Consider the following 21,952-nt stretch of genomic DNA (forward strand, 5'->3'; position numbering starts at 1 on the left):
GGCTCTCCAGCTTGCTGATTCACCCTGCAGATCTTGAGACTTGTCAGCCTCCATAATCATGTGAGTCACTTGGTTCTGTTTCTCTGGAGAACCCTAATATACTCATATAAGTGGAATTATACAATATTTGTCCTTTTATGTCTGCTCTAATTAATTTAGCCATGCATGTTACAGCAGGTATCAGCGATATGCCCTTTTTAAAATGGGAATGTCCTCTAGAACATACATTATCAGTACTCTGGTTCACTAAACTGCCAGAAGCAAAAATGTTTAATCCAGCCTTGAGGGAACAAGGAATTCTTCTTGGAGGAGATGATGTTTACCTGAGACTTGAAGAATGCACCAGGTGAAAGGGTCAATAAGAAGTACCCAGAAAAAATGTTCTAGGTAGAAGAAACAGTACTTATAAAAGCCTAGCGTGAGAAAGAACATGCTGTTTTTAGGGACTTGAGGGTTTCTTAGTATGGGTGGAGCTTAGAAAGCAAAGGCGCAAGTAGCAAGAGACTACGCTACAGAGATCGGTAAGGGCCACCATCCTGAATGACATCAACATCTATGAGGATAAGCAGCTTTGGGCTCTACTCTGCTCTTTCCTGGGATGATACATTCTTGCTTGGAGTCACTTGTCCTCCCAGAATGCCTTTCATAGTGCCCTATTACTATAGATACTCAGTAAAGTTTATCCTGAAAGTCTCGTCATATATCAACCTTGTTATGTTTCTAAATGTCAAGCTCTAAGACAGGCTTTGTGCCTTTCCTGTGAGATTAGCGTACCTTTACTTTGCCATTCTGAAGAAACAGAGTCCAGTTATGGCCATCTTGACTACTGGATATGAGGAACTCCTTCACATACATGCTGGTAAGCAGAGATTTCACCCCCTGGGTGGTTACTCCTGTGACTCTCATTGTCTTCTGGAAGTCCACTTGCAGCCACTCTTTTCGATTATTTGCCTGGGGAAGTTAGTTAGAGTAGTATCTTTTTGGTCACTATTTGCTCCCAGAAATCCCCAAATCCCTTCTTAATCATATCACAGCACTTCTCACTCTGCATATTAATTACCTGTTTGTCAGTCTCCCTTATTAGACTCAAAGCAAATTGAGGGCCGAAATTTTTCATGATTCATCTCTGTATCCCCAGGGTTAGCTATCTAATAGGGGCCCAGTAAAGGTTTGCTGAATGAATATATGAGTAATATACAGACTGACTAGAGTATTAAAAGTTTGGCAATGTGTTATACAACCTATTTTGTTTAAAATAAGCCCCTGGAGGAACGGAGACCATTAACTCCATCCATTTCCCCAAGCTAGTCAGTGATTGAAAATCACAAACTGAGTGGTTCCAGAAAAGAACTGTGCCCAGTGAACTGTACATAACTATGACCCTTTGCTTTGTTGATATTTCTCTGTAAAACTGGATTTCAGCCACTCCAATTCTTTGACAAATATTAGCCCAGTACTACATATAGATATTCTGTTTCTAGGAGGTTCAATTAGGGATCATTTTCCCCCAATGAATGCTGTGTGAATTCACATGGCACACCCACTAAATAAATATCTGTGGGGTTTTCTGTGCATAGTCAACTTTCCTTGACACTCTTTGTGGGAACAACCAGGTGATAGAAGTAACTGAAGAAACAGTCAAGAGCTTACCCTATTCTTTCCCAACCACTACTCCTTCTTCTGCATCAGTTATACGGCAAATTTGTTCCCTCTTACCCGGGGTCTCCAGGCATTAGTCCTCCCTTGGAGGTGAAGTCGGGCTTGTGAAGGAGACCAGGTGGCAAACACATTGCTTAAGTGGGATGAGGCAGTAATCTGTGCATCTGATATTGCTTTACTCTCCATTCCCAGTGCCATGTTGCAACCTCAGAGAAATGAAAGAAGAATGTAATCACAAGAACAAGTTGAAGCTGAGGTTCTGCTGGCCTGTCTCCACTGATATATTCTAGGGCTACTGTCATCACGAAGTCATTTCCCAGGCACTAACTTTTGCATATTATTGTTAAGATGCCCCCTATTTTCTGGTCAGCTCTGCTCAGCTCTGTTGGACTTTGATTTGCCTTGTTAATAGTAGTGTAGGAGGTGGCTACCCCTGGGGAATCCCATGGTTAGGATGACCAAGTCATGGGTTTGCCCAGGACTGTACTGGTTTTAGCATTGAGAGTTCTGTGTCCTGGGAAATCCCCCCAGTCTCGGAAAAACTAGGATGGTTAGTCATCCTACCCATGGTTGGGAGAGGTAAGGACATGGGATGACTTGACACTTACTGTTTAAATCACAGCCCATCAACTCCATGCGAAGAGTGCTGCGGATGCTGTAATGCGTTGGGTGCAAACGGACATACCGAGCAATAATTGGAGGGTTAAAAATATTGTGTTTTATCCCAGATGAATCCACATTGCCAAAGAAGACCTGTAGGGAGGTATTAGCACAGATACATGTAAAATGAAGAAAGAATAAGAAGCAATTCCTCCCAATCATATCTTTCTTCTAATTTGCTCTGTGCATTTCTCAACAGCACCGAACACCCAAATAAAACCATTCTGGCTAGCCAGATGTTAGAATGTAATATGCAAAGGAGAAAATCACAGGGAGAAGAATGGAACAAGGGAGATTAGGTGTGAGCAGGTTAAGTAGTCTACTTTGGGGTCCAGTAAAACGGTCATTCATCAAAGTTGCGGAAGCCATTTAGGCCTTTGCTAATCCAGTATGGGCCACAGACCAGCTGCATTAGAATCACCTGGGAGCAATTAGAAATGCAACATCTTGAGCCCTGTTCCAGATCTACTGAATCAAACCATAAAGTTTGAGAAACACTAGCTTAGGGCAGAGTCAGCTGCAGCTGTGAAAGGGAACTGGGAGTAGGCAGCTTACCATACTGGTCTCAGAATGATCTTCCAATAATATGTGTGTGTGTTTGTGTGTACTGTGGGGCATTAATTAATGACTCCTTGTGTATGAATTCATGAGACACATGTTAATATCCAACTTCTGGGGTTTAGAAACTTGACATGTCTAGGTTCTACAGAAAAGTACATGACATATTTAAGGAATAAGGAACACAGTTTGAGAAATATGGTAGTAATTCCAATTCAAAAGGCCTAGATTTAAATCATGGTATATAGTAAAAAGAAAGTTGAAAATCCTCTCTCATAAAACACCTGGGATTCTGTAACTGCTTGAATACACTGAAACAGGAATCAATGTATGGCTGTTATATAATCAGACATCAGAGTTATAGTATTATGGGGAATTTAAAAAATTGTTCTTCCATGTAACAATTTTTTCTTCCTATGGGATAAAAATGTTAATAAATGTATAGCATTGCCCCAGAAATCACAGCATTTAAAAAATATTTTTATTGGAGTATAGTTGATTTACAATGTTGTGTTAGTTTCTGCTGTACAGCAAAGTGAATCAGTTATACACATACATGTATCCACTCTTTTTTAGATTCTTTTCCCACATAGGTCATTACAGAGTATTGAGTAGAGTTCCCTGTGCTATATAGTAGGTCCTTATTAGTTATCTATTTTCTATATAGTAGTGTGTATATGTCTATCCCAATCTCCCAATTTATCCCCCCCCTTACCCCCCTGGTAACCATAAGTTTGTTTTCTACATCTGTGACTCTACTTCTGTTTTGTACATAAGTTCATTTGTACACTTTTTTTTCGATTTCACATATAAGTGATATCATGTATTTGTCTTTCTCTGTCTGACTTACTTCACTCAGTATGACAATCTGTAGGCACAGCATTATTTTTGATAAACAGATCTGCTTCATTTTTAACTCAATTATTGTGTCTTGATTAGATACCTTCTTAGGAAGACAATGTATTGATTCAACAAATAGTTAATGACTACACAAATCCTAGATTCCATGTATTATGTGCCAGAAACTATGTACTAGGTGGCTTCACTGGTGAATTCTAATAAATGTTTAAAGAATTAATGCCAATCCTTTCCCAAACTCTTCCAAAAGATAGAAAAGGAGGAAAAACATCCTAACTCATACTATAGGGCCAGCATTACCTTGATACCAAAGCCAGACATATATACCAGAATAAAGAAAATTACAGACCAATAGCCTTTATGAATATAGATGCAAAAATCCTCAGAAGAATTCTAGCAAGCTGAATCCAGCAGCATATTATAAATATTACATTCCATGTCCAAATAGGAATTATCCCAGGAATGCAAGGATGGCTCAACATAAGAAAACTGATTAATCAAAACCACATTGATAAAATGAAGGGGGAAAACACCCTCATGATCATCTTAGTTATGCAGAAAAAGCATTCAATAAAATCTAACAACTTTTCATGATTAAAAAACAAACAAAAATACACCCAGCAAACTAAGAATAGAAGGGAAATTCCTCAACAAAATAATTGGCATTTATGAAATACCCTAGCTAATGTCATACTCAACGGTGGAAGACTGGAAGCATTTCCCCTAACATCAGGAACAAGAGAAGAATGCTTGCTTTCAGTGCTTCTACTCAAGACTGTAATGGAAGTCCTAGTCAGAGCAATGAGGCAAGAAAAAGAAATGAAAAGCATCCAAGTTGGAAAGGAAGTTAAACTACTTCTATTCTCAGATGACATACTCTTCTGTATAGGAAACCCTAAAGAATCCACAAAACACTATTAGAGTTAACAAACGAATTCAACCAAGTTGCAGTATACAAGATCAACACACAAAAATCTGTTGTGTATCCATATCCTAGCAATTAAAAAAAAAATCCAAAATGAAATTGACAACAGTTCTATTTCAGACAACATCAAAAGGAATAAAATACACAGGGATAAATTTAGCCAAGGAGGTGCAAGCCTTGTGCACCGAAAACTACAAAGCACTGCTGAAAGAAGTTAATGATGAACTTAAAAAAAAAAAAAAAGGAAAGATAGCAGATTTTGTGGACTGGAAGACTTAATATTTTTAAGACGGCAATCCCACCCAAAGTTGTCTAGAGATTTAATGCAATCCCTATGGAAATCGCAATGCTCTGTTTTACAGAAATGTAAAAGCCAATCCTAAATGCATACGGAATTTCAAGTGACCTTGAATAGCCAAAATAATCTTGGAAAAGAAGAAAAAAGTTGGAGGACTCACACTTCCCTATTTCAAAACTTAGTCCAAAGCTACAGTTATCAAAACTATGTGGCACTAGCATAAGGATAGACACATAGATCAGTGGAGTAGAACTACGAGTCCAGAAATAAACCCATAGATCTATCCCATGGGTTGTAAACCCAAATGAGTTGAAAACAGGCATTCAAGCAGAACCCTGCACAGGAATGTTCACCACAGCACTATGCCCAACAGGCACAAGGTGGAAGTCACCCAAATGTACATCAGCTGCTGAGCGGATACACAACATGTGTGGTCTAGCCACGCATTGGAATATTATTCAGCCAGGAAAAGGCATGAAGTGCTGATTGGTGCTACCGCGTGGATGAAGCCTAATGCAAACATAAGTGAAAGCAGCCGGACACAAAAGGCCACCTATTTATTGTCTGCTTCCATCTCTAGGAAGTCTCCAGAGCAGGCAAATGTCTGTGCACAGGAAGCAGATGAGTGGTTGCCTGGGGACTATGGGGGGTGGGGTGGGGTGGGGTGGGGGACACTGCAGGAGGGGCAGTGGGGAGTGACTGCCTGGCGGGTACAGAGGTTTCTCTTTGGGCTGGTGCCAACGTCTTGGAAGTAGATATATAGTCGTGATGGTGGCCCAGCACCGCCAGTGTATACTTGGTGCCCCTGGATGGTCCGCCATTAGCTGCCTTCTCTGTACAAAGTTCCCGTGCGGTGGACAGTGAGAGTTCCACCAAAGACGGGGTCCAGCGAGCACGCCGAGCAGGGTCCTGCCAGCGCCATTTCGTTGCAGGCCCAGGACCCCGGCGGTGGGGGTGGGGGCGGGGTGAGGTGGGGTGGGGGAGGGGTTATGGGAAAGCAGTGACCTCACAGGGTCTACGTGTTACGGGGCGTGCTCCCCCCCCCACCAATGAGGGCCCGGCCTGTGGTCGCTAGGATACGGAGTAGGGGCCTGAGAACACCGGTTGTCTGGAGATGTTGGGACCAGCAGGCACAACCGACCGCCCCTCATCCCGCCGCACCTCATCCCAGCGCACCGCAGAGCGAGGCCGCCGCAGAAAGCTGCCCAACGGCCAGCATGCCGGGGAAGAGGGGCCGTGGAGGGTCACCCGGTCGCCGCTCCCGCACCGCCCGAGCCGAGCGGTCCTGCTCCGTGAGCCACATGGAGCGCCTCCTGCGGGAGGGCCACTACGCCCAGCGCCTGAGCTCGTCCGCACCCGTCTCCCTAGTGGCCATCATCCAGTACCTGACGGCCAGGGTCCTGGAGCCGGCGGGCCATGAGGCCCAGAACAGCGGCAGGAGGCGCCTCACTCCGGAGCTGGTGGACGTGGCGGCCCGCAACAACGCGCTGCTCAGCGGCTTCTTCAGCACCAGCACCATCTCCCAGGTGGCCCCGGCCCAGCACTAGCTGCCCAACGACACCTGGGTCCCCGGCCCCCGGGGGGGGGCGGGGGAGGGCGCGGCCGTCAGGCGCCAGGCCCGCTCACCGACCGACCGCACAGCCCGGGCAGCCCCGGCCTGCCCGCCCCCTTGGGCACAGTCATTGCGAGTCAATAAAGTGTTTCAAGAGACGCCCTGCGCGTGCTTCACTCACTTGGCGTGGGAGGTGCTGGTGGTGGGACACCCCTCGTCGGAGGGATGGAGGGCGGGGGTCTGGCCGGAGTTGGGGGGTGGGGTGGAGTCGGGGGTGACAGACAGAGAGGAGCGGTCTCTCACGGTGACAGTGCATGGGGTGGCCCTGGGTGGGAGAGGCTGGCTGCGGCGGGGGTGGGGGCGGACTGGGGCCTGGGGTGAGGCCGGACAACGGAAGGCTCCCCCGCTGGCTCTGAGCAAGTCGGAGCCAGGCCAAAGTCCCCAGAGGGACGGGGTTCCTTGCGGCGGTGCTCGACACCGTGAGGGCGGCGTCGTGATAGGGTGAAGGTGCCAAGGCGACCGACCGCCCTGGGTGCGGGATGCAGGGGTGGGTGGACAGAGCGCTTGGCATGGACTCCCACGGGGCAGGGGCTTTGCCGGGAAGATTGAGGCGTGATGGGGATTGGGGTGGGCGGGACACAATCAACACATAGGCAAAGTCGGAATTAGGGTCACGCCGGGTCAAGAGTTTTTGGTTGTGTTCCCCTAGAGATGCCAAGAGATGCCCTGCTTGGCAACCTGCGTAAACAAGCTGTCACCTACCGGTTGGAGCCCTGGTCTGGGAAGATCCCACATGCCGCGGAGCAAGGAAGGCCGTGCGCCACAACTACTGAGCCTGTGCTCTAGAGCCCGAGAGCCACAACTACTGAGCCCGTGTGCCACAACTACTGAAGCCCGCGCGCCTAGAAGCCGTGCTCCACAACAAGAGAAGCCACCGCAATGAGAAGCCCGCGCACGGCAAGGAAGAGTAGCCCCCGCTCGCCGCAACTAGAGAAAGCCCCCGCAGAGCAACAAAGACCCAACACTGCCAAAAATAAATAAATAAAATAAATAAATTTTTTTTAAAAAAGCTGTCACCTAGCAACAGGGGGCGCCCAGCCAGGCCCCGCCCCAGCACCCTTGGTCTGCTCACGGAACCCCGGACGGCGGGCCAGGCCCCGCCCCGCCCCAGGGCCCTCGATTTGCATACGCCACCCGCAGCCAGTCCCGGACGGGCCTCCGCGCTTGCTATTTTGTATATCACCAGGGAGACGAGAGCTCCGGGCGGCCGAGCCGGCACGGTGGCGCGGTGGGCCGGAGCCCGACGCAGTGCGCGTCTCAGCCCGCCGCCGTCGCCCAGCACTTGCGCCCACTCGCGTCAGCGCGCCCGGAAGTGCCTAGGCGGCGAACATGGCGGCTTCCGCGGCCGGCCTGGGCGGCGGTTCGGGCCCCGGGCCTGAGGCCGGGGACTTCCTGGCGCGCTACCGCCAGGTGTGCAACAAGCTGAAGAAGCGGTTCCTGCGGAAGCCGAACGTGGCGGAGGCCGGCGAGCAGTTCAGCCAGCTGGGGCGCGAGCTGCGCGCCCAGGAGTGCCTGCCGTACGCGGCCTGGTGCCAGCTGGCCGTGGCCCGCTGCCAGCAGGCGCTCTTCCACGGGCCCGGGGAGGCGCTGGCGCTGACCGAGGCCGCGCGCCTCTTCCTGCGGCAGGAGCGCGACGCGCGCCAGCGCTTGGCCTGCCCCGCCGCCTACGGGGAGCCGCTGCAGGCCGCCGCCGCCGCCCTGGGCGCCGCCGTGCGCCTGCACCTGGAGCTAGGCCAGCCGGCTGCCGCCGCCGCGCTCTGCCTCGAGCTGGCGGCCGCCCTGCGCGACCTGGGCCAGCCGGCCGCCGCCGCCGGCCACTTCCAACGCGCCGCGCAGCTGCAGCTGCCCCAGCTGCCCCTGGCCGCCCTGCAGGCGCTCGGCGACGCCGCGTCCTGCCAGCTGCTGGCGCGCGACTACAGCGGCGCCCTGGCGCTCTTCACGCGCATGCAGCGCCTGGCGCTGGAGCACGGCGCCCACCCGCTGCCGCCGCCGGGGCCGCAGCCCCCGCCGCAGCCGCAGCCCAAGCTGCCGGGGCCGCAGCCCGGGGCCGGCGCGGCCTCCGCCCCACCGCTCGCGCTGCTCCCGCCCGGCGCGGGCTCCGCGGCCGCGCCCTCCCCCGCCGCGCTGGGCGCCTTCGCCGACGTGCTGGTCCGCTGCGAGGTGTCCCGCGTGCTGCTGCTGCTGCTCCTGCAGCCGCCGCCCGCCAAGCTGCTGCCGGAGCACGCGCACACCCTGGAGAAGTACTCCTGGGAGGCCTTCGACGGCCACGGGCAGGACGGCAGCGGCCCGCTTCCCGAGGAGCTCTTCCTGCTGCTGCAGTCCTTGGTCATGGCCACCCACGAGAAGGACACGGAAGCCGTCAAGTCGCTGCAGGTGGAGATGTGGCCCCTGTTGAGCGCCGAGCAGAACCACCTCCTGCACCTCGTTCTGCAGGAAACCATCTCCCCGTCGGGCCAGGGGATCTGATGAGTCACTCCCAGCGACTCTGTGCCTGGCCCCGAACCTCACGCACCCGCCTGCGCGTTTACGGGGACACAAGAGGCGTTGACCCGGCGCTTCTGCCTTTGCAGTGTATCTTACCCCTGTTGCCACCAGAGGAATGTGGTTGACTACAAGTTACGTTGTTTCCACAATAGTGGCAGAAAAGAAACCATATGGTAGAATCGGAGTAGAGTCTCCGATTCTCTTCCCCAGAAACGGCAACAGAACCATGAGAGCCCCTTCCGCCCCCTTTCCTCTTCTGTTTTCACCCAACTGTCCCCACCCACCCCTCTTCCCCCGCAAGGCTCCCCTCCCCCCGCGTCCTTCTTTCCGACTGAGGATTCATTTGCACAGCTCTGGCTCGCTACTTAAGCTGCATGATTTTTTCACGGTGACTGATTGCTTAGCGTATTTCGATGTCCGCCTGCGTGATCGCCCAGTTCCCCCTGTGTTTCACGCGCCCCGTACGTGTTCGTGGGAATCACTGGATTGAGTACTAGGCTGTTGTCGCTCCAGCCCTCAGTCCATGATAAAGCCATTCTGACCCTCCTAGCTTGTGGTTCGGATTTACCTCATCTGTGAAATGGGAATAGCTTATCTCCCTGGCAGGAGGCGGCAAGCGGAAGCAGATAGCTCCCTTTTAGCTCCAAGATGGATTCGTTCATTCGAAATGGACAGTGTGCCTATGAATCTACAGAGGTCATTTGCGATGTGGTCCTTTCTCAGCTGCAGTGCGAATGTGTTCGGTGCAGAGCGAGCGCGGTGGGAGTGGGGGTGAGGGTGAGGGCGGGGTGGGCTCCAGAGCAGAGGTGTAAGCTGTGCATTGGAGTTTTCAGTTCTGGCTCCGTTTCGAGAGGTGCGGGTAGTCCACGTGGCAGCTTTTATTTGTAGTGCGGATCCTTCTACAAATCTTAGTTAACTCAAATGTGTAAAATCAGCACGCTGCTTTGGTATTGTGTGATCGTGTGTATGCCAGACTGTGCCCTTGTTCCCCAAAAGCAGGATGGCGTTCCATTTTTAAACACTAAATTTCCAAGGCGTTTTGGTCCAAACGTTGCATGCAAACCGACTTAGCTGTTTTCTCAAATTCAATTTTATTTTCTTTAGTGTTGAGAGTGATGGTAGGAACTCTTCAGAATATAATCTCATTCTCATTCATTCGGCTTGGGAAAACGCATCCTTTAGGCTGAAGTTGTAGACAGCACTAATCTTTTGAGGTGAGATTTAAGGACACAGTTTGGGAACAGATCTTGGTTTTGTGTATTTGGGGGGGGAGGGGGAATATGTGGAGTGTTGTCACTATGGGTTAAGTGTCCCCAAATGGATGGGACTTTTAGGGTATTCTTTTCTACTTCTGTTTCAGCAGTGTGGAAGCAGTGGCTAAGGAAGTGTAGGGGAGGCCCGTTTGGGACAGATTCGGCCACCCTTCCTGCGCTCTCACTTGGCTGCCGGGAAGGGTCTTTCCGAGCCCTAAAGGCCTAGTGCAGCTTGTTGCCGAAGTGGTAAGGGTGCTCGCTCCCTTGTGCTTTTGCTTTTTCTGGTACACTCCTGTCAGCCTGGGCTGCAGCCCTGGCCGCCTTCCTTACTGTCCTCGTGACAGGAGTGCTTCGGAATTATGGGCTGTGGCTGGTGACAGCATTTGGGTTTGGGCGCAAGGAAAAGCCTCCTTAGACCTCTGGTCTCAACTCCTTGCTTTGAGGACGTGGGGGGAGGGAGTACCAGAGAGCCTGGTATTGGGTATACAAGCATAACTATAGAAAACGCTAAAAACTTTTTTCCGTTTGCCATTGGTTCATTTATGTATCTCCCTCAGAAACTTCGTAGCACGGAGAGCTGGGCCAAGGCCACATTTCAGTGATTTTGACAGAAATCTCTTGCTATATATCAACTTATGTTGACAGGACATGATTAGTGTTCTTTTTAACTTGAAAACCAGAGGGAAAGATCTGCATCATTGAAATGTTCATTGACGATTCAAAATTAACATTCAAAATATTTTGGAATATTGAAAATAGTGGCAGTGAAGCAATGCTCCTGAAAGGGTGCTTGGGCTCCCCTTTATGAGGGACTTCTATGATGAGAAATGTTGCTTATGAAAAAATATTTTGTATGTGAATGGTACAAAGATATTAAATCATTTGAGAACCACTGTACTGGAGGAAGATGACTAAGACTGAAATTTGTAAATTGGGCAAAGCTCTGGTATAGAAGGGTTCTGCTTAACGTGAACTGTCTCGGCATCTCTACTGCCGTTAGACTAGACCAGCAGTCCACAAACACTTTCTGTAAAGGAGGAGAGGGAAATATTTCAGTCTTTTCACACCACATAATCTTCCTTGTTTGTTTGTTTTTGAAACTTTAAACATGTGAAAACCATTCTTCACTCCCAGTCCTTGCAAAAGCAGGCTGCAGTCCAAGCCCATGGGCTCTAGCTTGTGCAGCCCTTCACTAGAACCCAGAACATAGTAGTTACTCAACAACTCTTAAAGGAATGACCCTCATGAGGGTAGTTAATAACTGTTTTATCTTTGTCACTGAACAAGAAAGACTGAAAATAAATGAACTAGTCATTTAACTCCAGATTCTAAGAAACAAGAAAATAAATGAAAGTGAATTTAAAAAATTTTAAACAGAAATTAATGAATTAGAAAACAACACCTTCGAATCTATGTTTGATTTTAAGACCAAGAGTTGATTCTTTGAAAATCCAATAGAACAGATAAACACTCACCAACTCTGATAAAGGGGGAAAAAGAGAGATACATGTGTGTATGTAGGTAAAGATATATGGCATGGGAAAGGAGATAGAACTTTAATGTACACATTTACAGCAATTAACTATAGGTAACAGAAAATGAGAATGCCAGTAATCAGATAAGGAACGGAAAAGATAGTTCAAGTATCTACCACTAAACGAGGCACAGTGGCTTTTCCATCCAATGTTCATTAAACAGATGATTACTACATTAATTAAACTATTCTACAGCAATAGTTTAATGGAAAAAGATGGAAGCCTTTACACTATTTTCAAGGTTAGTATAACTCTAATGCCAAAGCCTGATAAATACAGCCCCCCAAAGAGGTAAAACAACTTTATTGATTGGTACAGATAGAAAAATTCTAAACAAAATGTTAGCAAATTGGATCCAGCTAAACTTTAAATGACGGATACACTATGACTTAAGGGCAGTTCTCCCAGGAATGCAGCACCACGTTGTGCTGGAGCCCCAGCTAGGACTGGCTTGTGAGAGCCAGTCGTGGGCGTCTGCTCCCAACTCTGCATTCAATGACATTATGTCAGCAGCCTGAAATCAGGTGTGATGGGAATATTTATTTACGTCATGGAAATCAGCAAACACTACAAATAAAGGCCTTTGTGCTGACTGCCCCCCACTTTGCCCCAGAGCTGGTTGTTAAACATTTGCCAGCCCACCATTGAGTGTGAGTATAATCTGACAATAGCAAAGAGAAGAAATGTGATCATATCCAAGATGCTGAGAAAGCATTTGATGAAATTCTACAGCCATTCCAAATAAAGTAGGAGTAGCAAGAAACTTTAAATATGATAAAAATATTTGAAACAGCATGTTAAACAGCAAAATATGGGATCCATTCCCATTAAAGTCAGAAGCAAGATCTGCTAATATTTAGTAAACATATGCTAATATATCTATATCTATACATATATATCACACTGCAAACAAAAGAGCAAAGAGCATTTTGGTCACCATCCAAGTCTACAGAGACTAATCTGCTGCAGCCGCTGATGGACAGTAGTACACTTGGTGTTCAGAGGAAGAGATGAATGGGATAACAGGCTGAAGCACTCTGTGCTTTAGACAGGAAATTAAAGATGATAACAGGATGCTCTGTGCTTTGGACGAACAGGCCGTTAGGTAGTTAATATGCATTTCAGGAAGAATTTTAATGAACCCTGCTTCTTGCATCTTCCCATACATAGAAAAACACTATAATCGTGAACTTGAGGTATCTGTTCTTTGTGAATAGCAGTAATATTTTACCAAGATGTATGCTTGACTGCATGTATTCCTTAACAAAAAAGTCATATGTAAACTAGCCTCCCCCCAACCCCTTTGGAGCAGTCCCTCAGAGCCATCTGAGAGGCCGTCTCCCAGGCTATAGTCATCAGTAAGACCCTGAATAAAACTTGATTCACAGCTCTCACGTTGTGTATTTTTCTTTTAGTTGACAACACAATATATAATATTTATGTGTTTGTATATGTGTCTGTGTGTGTGTGTCTGTGTGTGCGTGTATTAATCACAAAGGCATTTAGATTACTATTTCCTGTTTACCAGGTCCTATCAGCATAATGTCATCCATGTAATGGACCAGTATGGTGTTCTGTGGGATGTCAAGATGTTTGGGGTCCCTAGGGTCTATATTATGATAAGGAACAAGGGAAGTGGCATTGCCTTGAGGCATGGACAGTAAAGTTAATACTCTTGTTCCTGCTTCGTAAATGCAAATCTATTCTGATTTTGGTTGTCAATGGAAATGAAGAAGAAAGCATTTTCCAGGTCTGTAGTTCCATATCAGGTGCCTGGGGCTGTGTTAATGTGCTCCAGAGGAGATACTACACCTGGAACTGCAGGGTTTTTGTCATCACCACCTGATTACATTTGTGATGATCTGTCATTTTTCCATGACTCGTCTGGCTTTTGTAGTGGCCAAACAGGGGCCCTAAGGAGACTAGCCACTGGCTTGGGAAGCAACTATTCAAGGTGTAGTCACTGAGAAACTTGTATGCAGAGCATGGATGACTGCTTCAGAGACTGGGGAAGGGTTGCCTCTTCAGGCAAAGGAGGTTCAGGGCAATTTGGAGGTTTGCAGTTCTCAGCCTCATGCATGTCTGCCTACATGTACCCATCCCGGGACTTCCCTGGTGGTTTAGTGGTTAAGACTCCAGGCTTCCACTACAGGAGGCACGGGTTGGATCCCTGGTCGGGGAGCTAACATCCTGCATGCTGTGCGGCACAGTCAATTAAAAAACAATGTACCCATCCCTGGTCTCAGAGTTCCATTCCTTTCCACCAGTGCCCTTACCTTAGCATAATAGGCCTGGTGGGACTGACCATTTAATTATCACTGCGACTCTGCAGTTCACATGCTCAGCTCCTAGATTTGATATTAAGTCCAAGTATCTGCCTATAACCACAGGACATGGAAGGCTCCTCCAGAGCTCCATGGATGCATCCTGATTCTCTATGTATGTTCATGGGTGTTCTTTGCATATATTCATAACATTTAATTTTTTTTTTCCCTATGTATGCCGTAAAGAGAAGGGCCATAAAAAGAAGACAGGTCACTCTACAATCAGGTATGCTAAACTTGTTGCCATAGCAACTAAATGCCACTGTCAATTTAATCTCCCAATGTCCTCCTCACCATCTGTAACTCATCCCATTGTATCACTGGTGATAATCTGAGAAATTGTGATGCCACCACATGTCATAGGTTACTCAGCATCCAGTCTTCTCCCCAAGCAAGGAATTATACCTGTGTTCCTTGACTATATTAGCAACATAATCCTAGAATTCCCTTTTGAAGGTCTGTTTCCTGGGGCTACTTTTGGCACCAATTACTGTATGAGGCAGGGTTCCAGCAAGAAACATGGAACACTAAAACTCGTATAATTTGAGGAAAGGTTAATAAAGGTACTAGTTAAGAAGGTGGGGGCAGGGTACTGCCATCCCTAGGCCTGGAAGGATGAGGAGAAGATTAGGTAGACAAAATGAGCAGAAATTCTGTACATTCCTCCCATTGAGAAGTGGGGTCTAGGCCCCTTCCCCTTGAACGTGGGTGGATGTGTGACCTGCTTATAACCAACAGAATGTATTGGAAGTGATACTACATGACTTAAAAGACTAAATCAGAAAAGGTGATGTCATCTCCACCTTGCTAGCTGGGACAGTCATGCTGGAGTCCCTAAGATGCCTTGAGACAGTCATGCTAGGAGAAGCTACTTCAGTCAACAGCCCCAGAGGTCACTCAGCACCAACCACCAGACATACAAGTAAAGATGCTTCCAAATGATTCCAGCTCCCAGCTGTCGCATCTTCCCAGCTGAGGCCCCAGATATTATGGAGCAGAGAGACAGGCCATCCCTGCTGTGCCCTGTTCAAAGTCCTGACCCACAGAATCCAAGAACAGAAGAAAATGGTTTTTTCTTATGACGCTAAGTTTTGGGGTCATTGGCAACTCAGCGATAGTAACTGGAACATGTAGAGAAAGCCACTTTGAGGGGAGCAGTGACCTTCAGTGGAGAGTTACAGCCAACTCCTCTACAAGGAGGAAGCCAAGAGAAGAAATACCCTGATATTCCACACATGCCAGGCTCACAGAAGAAGAGGCGCGGTAGCGAAGCAGGAAAACGGATCTGAAGGGGCAAACAAGTCATCTTGCATGGGGCCATTTTAGGATTTGAACCTTATTCTGAAGACAAGACGGAGACATTGAAAGGTTTAGGCAGGGGACTGATAGTATGATCCCAAAAATGATGTGCAGCTTTTATTAGAGAAGAGACTAGAAACAGGAGAAGACTAGTTAGGAATGTAACATAATACATCAAGTGTGAGGTGATGGGGCCTCGGGCTGTAGTAACAACTGTATAAATGAAACAGAAGAGATGGGAGAGGTGTTACCAAGGAAGAGTTGGCTGGATGTGTGGCTGTCCATCAGGGGGCGCAAGAGTGAGGGAAGAGTAGATGATGAAGCTAGGTTTTGAGCCCTTTTGCCCTTTTGTCACTTCAAACCTAGAATATCCATAAGCAAACTGACAATCTTATCAATCCACCCAGTCAGGAATCACGTTTCTCTCAATAGAGCACCTGTTCATTTCTATTACCTATGAGATCCTTGATGCTACCACTTTTTTGTCCATATGTCCATAATCACTCCTATTGCCCATGAGTGGAAAATTCTTTTTTGGGGGGTTAAATTTGTAGAAGCTATGAGTGTTTGTTCCATACCTGAAATCTGTCAAAAGCTCTTTAAAAGATTCATGCATTCTCTTAAAAGGACTAATTACATACCATTAAGGTCCCAGTGGAATTCCCTCGATAACTCCGCCACTGCTTTCCATCAAGGCTATACATGATGATAAACTGAGAGATGTAGAGGCTGGAGAACTTCTGACGGGCACCCTGGGTCATGATGCTGTGAATAATCATTGGTGCCAAGAGATCCACCTACAGATGAAAACAACCCTTTATTTTAAATGTATGTACCACCTTCTGAAATCATTTATCAGCTTAAGAAGTATCTACATCGATACAGATACACCCAGTATTACCTTGGAGGTGCAGGTGAAACAGAGACCAATGTTGAAATGTGGATGCATGTGAAGCTGTGGAATAAATGATGGGAACGCATAGGAAATGTGCTCATTGAGTTCCCAGACTACTTCCTGACAAAGGAAATCACTTCCACATCATTGAGCCCCAATTTCCTCTACACACATCCTTTGTGCTGCACAAATTTAGTGCGGCTTCTTCTATGTTTCCATTTCACTTTATATATTATTTCATTATAGTAAATTATTGCACCACATTGTAAAGTTTTCTTTGCTTTTTGCCTTCCTTGTTAGACTGAGATCCTTAATGCAGTAAACCTGTCTGAGTCACCTAACCTCTCTATGTCTCAATTTCCTTATCTGTAAAGTGGAGGGAATAATGGCATTTATCTCAAAAGGTTACCAGAGGATTAAAGAGTTAATACAATACATTACATGTGCTGAGTTCACTGCTGGCACATACTAAACAGTTAATACCTGTTAGCTTTTATATTCTCTCTAGCCCCAGCATCTAACGTGGCATCTGATATAATACGGATGCTTAGCACATATTTTGGAATGAGTGAATAACAGTGGGTCTTAAAGAGGGGGGCATGGGTCACGCAAGCATTACAAGGCAGTAGCTATTACAGGAATTTTGACATCTGTTACTGCCCTAACAAGCCAGTCAAACTTAACTTCTCCCAGATGCCTGGCACACTCAGATTGGACTGGTCATGACTCTTGTGCTTAATGACTATCTTTTTCAGTTGACTGTAAGCTCCATCTATACATACATTCATTCATTCAAAGAATATATTTTTAGCATTTGTTATGTGTCAAGCACTGTTCTAGGTACTGGGAATAGAGTCGTGAACAATTAAAAAAAGAGTCCTGCGCTCATGGAACTTAAATTTGAGTTGGGGAAACAGACTATATATTATATATATGTTTTATTTGTTTACAGCTACACAAAGAAACAGTACAGTTCAACATAAGTCATGATTTTGTACCCAGTATTTTCAGTTGTTTATGCCACTTATTGGCTTTGTGACATGGGACAAGTTATTTAACTTTTCTGTGCTTCACCTTTCTTATCTGAAATGAAGATGATAATATCAAACGTTGTGGTAGGGATTTAATCGCTTGATTTGTTTTCAGTACATAGTAAGGAAGCCCTGGATACTTTAATATTTTGATCATGATTTTGATAAAGTATAAAAAAGTTTACTGATCAAGTCAGTAAACTGTGTGAAACTGGGAAGACTAGAGAATACTTTGGGAGACAGAGCTTGGCAAGCTGGAACAATGGCCAAATCTAGGAAGTGGAAATTTAATGGGCTGTATCACTCAGGGTTCTTTCGCTACGCTTGGAAAAGGTGCTCTGTTTACTAGTCTCATCAGATTGCATCCAGTGAGGCAGATAGATTTCCCCAAATAGAAATGAGGATGCTATTACAAAAAGGAAATACATAGAACAGATGCAGGGCAGCCAAATAGATTAAAATGTCCACTATGCGGTGATACGTATAAAGTTGAAAGTGATAACCACAGAAACACAAGGTGAGAGCATCTGGTCTGGCAGCTTCACAAACAAAAACAATACTTAGGAATTAGCGAACAGTCAGCTCACATTGAGTCATAATGTGCTCTTTGCGTCTGCTTGCTGGTAAGCTAGCTCATCTTTCCCTGATCCCTATTTATTATTTTATTTTATTTTATTTTTTTAAATTAATTAATTAATTTATCTTTGGCTGTGGTGGGTCTTTGTGGCTGCGCGCGGGCTTTCTCCAGTTGCGGTGAGCGGGGGCTACTCTTTGTTGTGGTGCGTGGGCTTCTCATTGTGGTGGCTTCTTGTCGCAGAGCACGGGCTCTAGGCGCGCGGGCTTCAGTAGTTGTGGTGCACAGGCTCAGTAGCTGTGGCACGTGGGCGCTAGAGCGCAGGCTCAGTGGTTGTGGCGCACGGGCTTAGCTGCTCCGCCGCATGTGTGATCTTCCCGGACCAAAGGCTCCAGACGCGCAGGCTCAGTAGTTGTGGCTCACGGGCCCAGTTGCTCCGCGGCATGTGGGATCTTCCCAGACCAGGGCTCGAACCCGTGTCCCCTGCATTGACAGGCGGATTCTTAACCACTACATCACCAGGGAAGTCCCCTATTTATCATTTTAACCTCAGGGAAAATAGGAGAGCAGATGCAATCTTGCAAAGGAGGAAGGTATGTAGGGGAATTTCCTCAGCTGACTGAGAAGAAGATGAAAGCTGATGGACTATGAGAAGAGGATGCAGGTGGGGGAAGTAGGTGGTAAAACATGTGTAAATTAGTCCTGACTGATCACATGTTGACATGAAAATATTTTTGGATATTTTGGGTTAAAGAAAATGTATTATTATTATTGTTATTTTTTTGGCTGTGCCGTGTAGCTTGCGGGATCTTAGTTCCCCGACCAGGGATTGAACCCAGGCCCTCGGACGTGAAAGCGCAGAGTCCTAACCACTGGACCACCAGGGAATTCCCAAGAAAATGTATTATTAAAATGATTTTCACGTGTTCCTTTCTTAATGCAGCTACTAGAAAATGTAAAATTACATGTGTGGTTTGCATTTGTGGGTCACATTACATTTCTATTGGACAGCGCTGCTCCAGAGGAAATGGGGAAGTGACAAAATATGAAAGACTGGGTCATTTAAAAAGAAATTGAGTTAATCTAGGACACTTTCAGTTATGGCTCCAAGTTGGTTTATCAGATCGGACTAACTTCAGTAGGTGTTTCTTACTACTCGGTGGTGTAGAAATTGTGAAGAAGACAGATTCAGTTTTAGAAAATGAAGAAGCCACATTTTCTTGGCTTGTGGGATGGGGGATTGAGCCATTTGTTTTTGTATTAAAATGGAGGGACTGGAGGACTCCAGGACATCTAGGCAGTTGAAGGCATCTAAAGATAGAATACAGTCTTGGGAGGTGGTAAGTTCAGTGTTATAGAAAATATTCAGAGATTCTAATCCCAACAGAAAGATTAAAAACACAGTGTACTCAGTTCTATTCCTGAGTCTTTCATTCCTCTTTTGGTACAAATCATAAGCCACTCTATTCTTCAGTTCTTTCCTCGTCTATTACATGGAGTTTGATGAAAATGACTTCGGTATAAAGGAGATATAAAATGCTTTGAGCTTGCAAGAAGAATGTGTGATGTGATGGAATGCGATGCATTTTCTAACCTTGATCCAGGAAAAGGGGTCCTTGGTGCTCCAGGCATTGATTGATCCAGAATAATGAAGTCTGGCCAGCTTTGGGGCCCACTGTCCTTTGCCCAAGAAAGGGGAGAGAGATTAGATTCAGCTGGGTTGGTCCTAGACACTTAGGAATAAAATTACTCTTTTGAGAAAGGTTAATCCTAGCTGTGGAGAAGTTAAAGGCATAAAGCATGTTAGTATCAGTGACTACCAAAGTGTTTGGCTTGTCCTTGTTGTCCATTGTATTTTCTAAAATTTAATCATTTTGTTGATTGTTAGTACCTCTAGTTAGCTAATACTGGAATGTGTTACCATCACTAACAAGTAATATTATTATTTCTTTATTACATAATGTATGTTCACTGGAGAAAAATTAGAAAATAAAATATAAAAATAAAACATAAGTAAAAATAAAAATAAAAGAAGTAAAAAACACCATACTTCCACCCAGAGAAAAATAATACTATTTTAGTATATAACTTTCAAGCCTCTTTTTCTTTTTTTTTTCTTTCTTTTTTTTTTTTTTCAAAGTGGCCTTACAATTTGGTAATTCCTCCAGCAATTTGTTTGTTTGTTTTTCAAGCCTCTTTTTCAAATGCAATTTTTTCCCTCTAAAACAGAGTTTGGCCAACTTTTTTCTGTAAATAATTTAACCTTTGCAGATCATCTGGTCTTTGTTGCAATTACTTAAATGCTGTTGTAGAGCAAAAGCGACCACAGATGATTGGAAATGAAAGAGTGTGGCTTCTTTATGGACAGTGAAATTAGAATTTCATATAATTTTCACATGTCATGAAATATTCTTCTTCTTTTGTTTTTTTCCCCAATCATTTAAGAATAGAAAAATGATTCTTAGCTTGAAGGCCATACAAAATCAAGTGATGGGCTGGATGTGGCCTGCGGGCTGTAGTTTGAGAACTCTCTCTAGATCCAGTTCAGGCTTTCTATCACTGCTCACAGAAAAATGTAGCTTCTTGCTACAGTGATGAGAATGGACTCAAGGGAAGCCATATGGAAGGCAGGCAGGACATTTAAGGCGGCAGTGGCGTTACTCAGGTGAGAAGTGATGATGGCCTGAATTAAGATGCTCACACTGGGAAATGGAGAAGAGAAAGTAGATTTGAAAGGCACCATGGAGACGGATTGGTTATCTGAATCTTTCCAATAGAAATAAAAAAGATATAATCAGCCCAGTGCTTTAAGAGAAAGGAATAGTATTTACCATATTGTCCTGAAGCTGTAATCTGAAAATCTCTAATGCGTCCAGAAGCCATTCCCAGTGGAGTCTGACATTCTGAAATCACATGAAGGGAGCACAATAGAAGTGCAGAAAATATAGCTTCACAAATGCAAGTCAATGAGAACACCAACAAATGCTCATATGTTTTAGTGTTTACTATGTGCCAAGAACCGTACTAAATATTTTATTGTACTATATCATTTAATTCACTCCAACAGGTAGGTGCTAGTACTACTCACATTTTGCAGCTGAGGAAACTAGGGTCCATACATAAGTAGACCAGTGGTTCTCTTACTTGTTTAGGGTTAAAACTCAAATTCTTCCAAGTGATATTTGTAAGTTATCTTTGGTAACTGAACCAAAACTGAGTTTCAAAATTTGCTCTTGGAGCTTCAGGGTCAAAGTGTTCAAAGCTTCAAGCATATCTGCCCTCCTCTGAGGACTCTGATGATTTCTACCAGCAATATTCATTTTAGATTTGGTAATGACTGTGAGCTTGTATTCATTTCCTGACAAAAGCAACCGTCCTAGGAAGGGGGAAAGAGGTATAGAGGTAGGTGCCACTCACTCTTGCTGTACACCAGGAAGAGAGTGCTCATCCCAGCTTGCAGGTGTTCGCCAATAAGACATTCTATCCGCCAAATTCCAACTTTGGATGGTAGCATTTCCACTGTCTCAAAAACACCTTATCAAAACCAAAAGGAACAAAAATTATTTCTTTTCACACAAATGGGCATAAGATACACTGGCTTATGCAGAATATCAAAGGAGATCTACCCAAGTCAGTTGCACCATTCCTGGACCCCTCAAACCCAGAGTGCTTGGCATGTGACCCCTACAGCTGGAGACCCTGGAAATTGAGTACTGACCCCAGGAAATGGGAGAGACCGGGTGACGGGATGCTTTGGTGGTGGAGACAGGAGAAAGATTGGCCTGCACTCTCGGTGCTTTTCCAAGCCAGAGGTGTATTTCTCATTGACGAGATGTGGGCTCCCTGCCTTGAGGGGTAAAGTAACCCCAGGAGCAAGAAGCTAGAGGGTGAATGCTGAGGGGCTGAGGAATCAGTCACAGTGACCATCCAGAATAAAGGTGGAAACAACCAGGTCAAGGGGATTTCCTGAGAGAGGGTCCCAAAAGG

At 45.8% G+C, this 21,952-nt stretch overlaps 3 protein-coding genes across 6 annotated transcripts in view; 2 read left to right on the top strand and 1 right to left on the bottom strand.

Annotated features, from left to right (window-relative positions):
* Positions 1 to 21,952, bottom strand: part of F8 (coagulation factor VIII) — a 125,099-nt gene that overhangs the window by 11,226 nt on the left and 91,921 nt on the right. Inside the window, exons 19-25 of one of the 4 annotated variants that reach the window (XM_061178997.1) lie at positions 21,383 to 21,499; positions 20,797 to 20,868; positions 19,560 to 19,645; positions 16,107 to 16,262; positions 2,268 to 2,412; positions 1,717 to 1,865; positions 775 to 951 (exon numbers count right to left, since the gene is read on the bottom strand). In XM_061178997.1, the coding sequence (XP_061034980.1) occupies positions 775 to 951; positions 1,717 to 1,865; positions 2,268 to 2,412; positions 16,107 to 16,262; positions 19,560 to 19,645; positions 20,797 to 20,868; positions 21,383 to 21,499 (902 nt within the window). Of the gene's footprint in view, positions 1 to 774; positions 952 to 1,716; positions 1,866 to 2,267; positions 2,413 to 6,343; positions 6,397 to 12,112; positions 12,357 to 16,106; positions 16,263 to 19,559; positions 19,646 to 20,796; positions 20,869 to 21,382; positions 21,500 to 21,952 lie in introns of those variants that run through there. The other 3 variants (XR_009698946.1, XM_061178998.1, XM_061179001.1) reach the window with 3 other exon arrangements.
* LOC133082408 (histone H2A-Bbd type 2/3) lies at positions 6,058 to 6,520 on the top strand. The gene has a single exon (XM_061179003.1). It carries the CDS (start codon positions 6,176 to 6,178, stop codon positions 6,503 to 6,505), a length of 330 nt encoding a protein of 109 aa, XP_061034986.1. The 5' UTR covers positions 6,058 to 6,175; the 3' UTR covers positions 6,506 to 6,520.
* F8A1 (coagulation factor VIII associated 1) lies at positions 7,749 to 9,120 on the top strand. Its single transcript, XM_061179002.1, has one exon. It carries the CDS (start codon positions 7,900 to 7,902, stop codon positions 9,034 to 9,036), a length of 1,137 nt encoding a protein of 378 aa, XP_061034985.1. The 5' UTR covers positions 7,749 to 7,899; the 3' UTR covers positions 9,037 to 9,120.

This window comes from Eubalaena glacialis, chromosome X, assembly GCF_028564815.1.
Source record: "Eubalaena glacialis isolate mEubGla1 chromosome X, mEubGla1.1.hap2.+ XY, whole genome shotgun sequence".
Classification (NCBI taxonomy): domain Eukaryota; kingdom Metazoa; phylum Chordata; class Mammalia; order Artiodactyla; family Balaenidae; genus Eubalaena; species Eubalaena glacialis.